Source organism: Cyprinodon variegatus, unplaced genomic scaffold (assembly GCF_000732505.1).
Source record: "Cyprinodon variegatus isolate N-32 unplaced genomic scaffold, C_variegatus-1.0 Scaffold143, whole genome shotgun sequence".
Taxonomy (NCBI): Eukaryota; Metazoa; Chordata; class Actinopteri; order Cyprinodontiformes; family Cyprinodontidae; genus Cyprinodon; species Cyprinodon variegatus.
Genome location: NW_015150596.1, coordinates 1,141,222 through 1,143,384, shown reverse-complemented (window position 1 = coordinate 1,143,384; position 2,163 = coordinate 1,141,222). Strand labels below are relative to the sequence as shown.

Sequence of the window (2,163 nt, the reverse complement as noted above, 5' to 3'; positions counted from 1 at the left end):
ACTTCCCCAACCATAGGATGAATAGATGGTCCTCGTCGTATCGACGGACGAACAGGACACAGCACTTGTCTGTTTGTTGCCAATAATCTTTGTTGGAGTCTTAAGAAAAATTCCTTATTTCAAATTGTTGGCTCCACAGCCAGAAAATAATTGGAATGTTTTTTTTGTGAATTAAGATAAAAGTGAAACATGGTTTTTATATTAACTCAGTAGAAATGCACTCCACACTTCTCAGATCATAATTATAAACCCGTGAATTTCGAAGCCTCTGACTTTCCTTGATAGTTCCTTTTTAAACATCAATATTTGTACTAAAATATTCTTTCTGTCATGATTTGTGGACATTAAGATCTAAAGAGAAGCGTCATCTCCTGGTCAGACCCTTCAGTGAAAGGGTGGAGTCAGATGCACGGGGATTTTTTTGGAGTTGCAGGGAAGTGGGCTGCTATCGGGCTGGCGTTTTACCGGGAAGGGCCATTGTGAATGGCTGCTACTGTAAATTGAAATCACATGAGTTTAACCATGGATTGCAACATGGCACAAAGCAGAGAAGTTTATTAAAAAAAATCATAAAAAGTGCAAATATCCAACTCATCAAGTGAACCGACTCAATAATTTTTCCTTTAATTGATTAATAATCAGATAGTCAAAGGTTCCTTAAAGAATATTTTTTTACACATTCAAACCAGGTAATAAACTTTTCCACTTGAGGAGTTCTGAATAGAGCATATTTTTTAGGATTTTAAAAAATCCTAAATTCAAAATATTTATGATTTTTTCTTCTTTTTTTTTTGCAGTTTTGGTATAATTCCTGCTCTAAGTGGGTTGCCCTGTCAGCTAAAAGCATGTTTCATAGTCTCTACACTCCATTTAACGATTTATCTATTACTAAATTAGTTTATTTCAAGAATTTATTAATCTGATTCCTTGTTTCAGACCTAAATCGGATAGCAAAGGTTCTTTAAAGAAGATTTTTACAGAATGAAACCGGGTGAAAACTTTCTGACTATCTAAAATGTTAAATATTTACATATATATATATATATATATATATATTTATATATATATAAATTTTTTTTTTTTTTTACAATTTTGTGTAATTATAGCTATAAATGGGTTGTTCTCTCAGCTAAAGGCTTGTTTTAGAGTCTCTACACTCCAAATAACCAATCATCAGTTTCTAAATTAATATAAGAATTAATTAATTAATTAAATAATTAATTAATTAATTAAAAATTTAAGAATGAAGAATTAATTGAAAATTTTTTCAGTAACAGATTAATCATGATTAATTGTTTCAGCCCTACCTGTGATATTTGCTGTGATATGAACCCTCCACAGGTGATCTGCTAAATATTCCCTCTCCTCTGTTTCAGTGTTCCAGGTCCTGTGGCTCCGGCATCCAGAGAAGAGAGCTTCGCTGCGGGGAGAGAGACTCACAGGGAGGGTATGAGCCTTTGACTTCTCACCGGGGCTTTCATCCCACTCGTATACACTGGCACAGACACTTGAGCCCCGGCTGCATCATCCATGTGGATTACCTTTAAACCGGAGAGCCTGTAGGGTCGGCCTGTTTGAGTTTCCACTGTGTTTGTTTTGCTCAGGTACGTGCAGTATCCTGTACGGCGCTGCAGAAATATTGCCAAACCTTCAGTGGATCTGCAGCAGGTCTGCAGCCGAGCTCCGTGCCCAGAGCTCCCCCGGGAGGCCTCGGGTAGAACAACCTTCAGCGGCGGGGTGTCAGGCTGGTACCCTTCTCCCTGGCAGCAGGTACACCTGTTTATACTTGGTTTGCAAACTGTATAAAGTAAAGACTTTTAGGCTTATAAGAGAGTTCTAGTAAATCATCTAAATCAGAGGTAACCAATTAAAAATCAGGGGGATCGAATAAAGAAAATCTTCAACCATTTCAGAGACATTTTTAACTATAAACTTTTACTTTAAACAGTATTTAACACTGAAATAAAATTTGGTTTTTATCCCTATCATTGCATTTTTATATAAAAAAAAATATTTAAAAAAATAGAATATTTTCCCATTTTAAAATCTAAATTGTTTTTGAAGTAGAGAACAGCAATCGTTCAGTTTGGTATATTGAAAATTTCCTGATTCCCATATTTTCTCAAACCCCTGAACTGATCGTTTGTTATTTTCTTTCTTTTT

The 2,163-nt window shown here is 35.3% G+C and overlaps 1 protein-coding gene across 1 annotated transcript in view; it reads left to right on the top strand.

The window, feature by feature from the left end:
- The window catches only part of LOC107086106 (A disintegrin and metalloproteinase with thrombospondin motifs 18-like), a 44,921-nt gene that overhangs the window by 30,428 nt on the left and 12,330 nt on the right, over window positions 1–2,163 (top strand). The window contains exons 5-6 of the mRNA XM_015376853.1: window positions 1,377–1,447; window positions 1,605–1,770. Coding sequence (XP_015232339.1) covers window positions 1,377–1,447; window positions 1,605–1,770 — 237 coding nt within the window. The remainder of the gene's footprint in view (window positions 1–1,376; window positions 1,448–1,604; window positions 1,771–2,163) is intronic.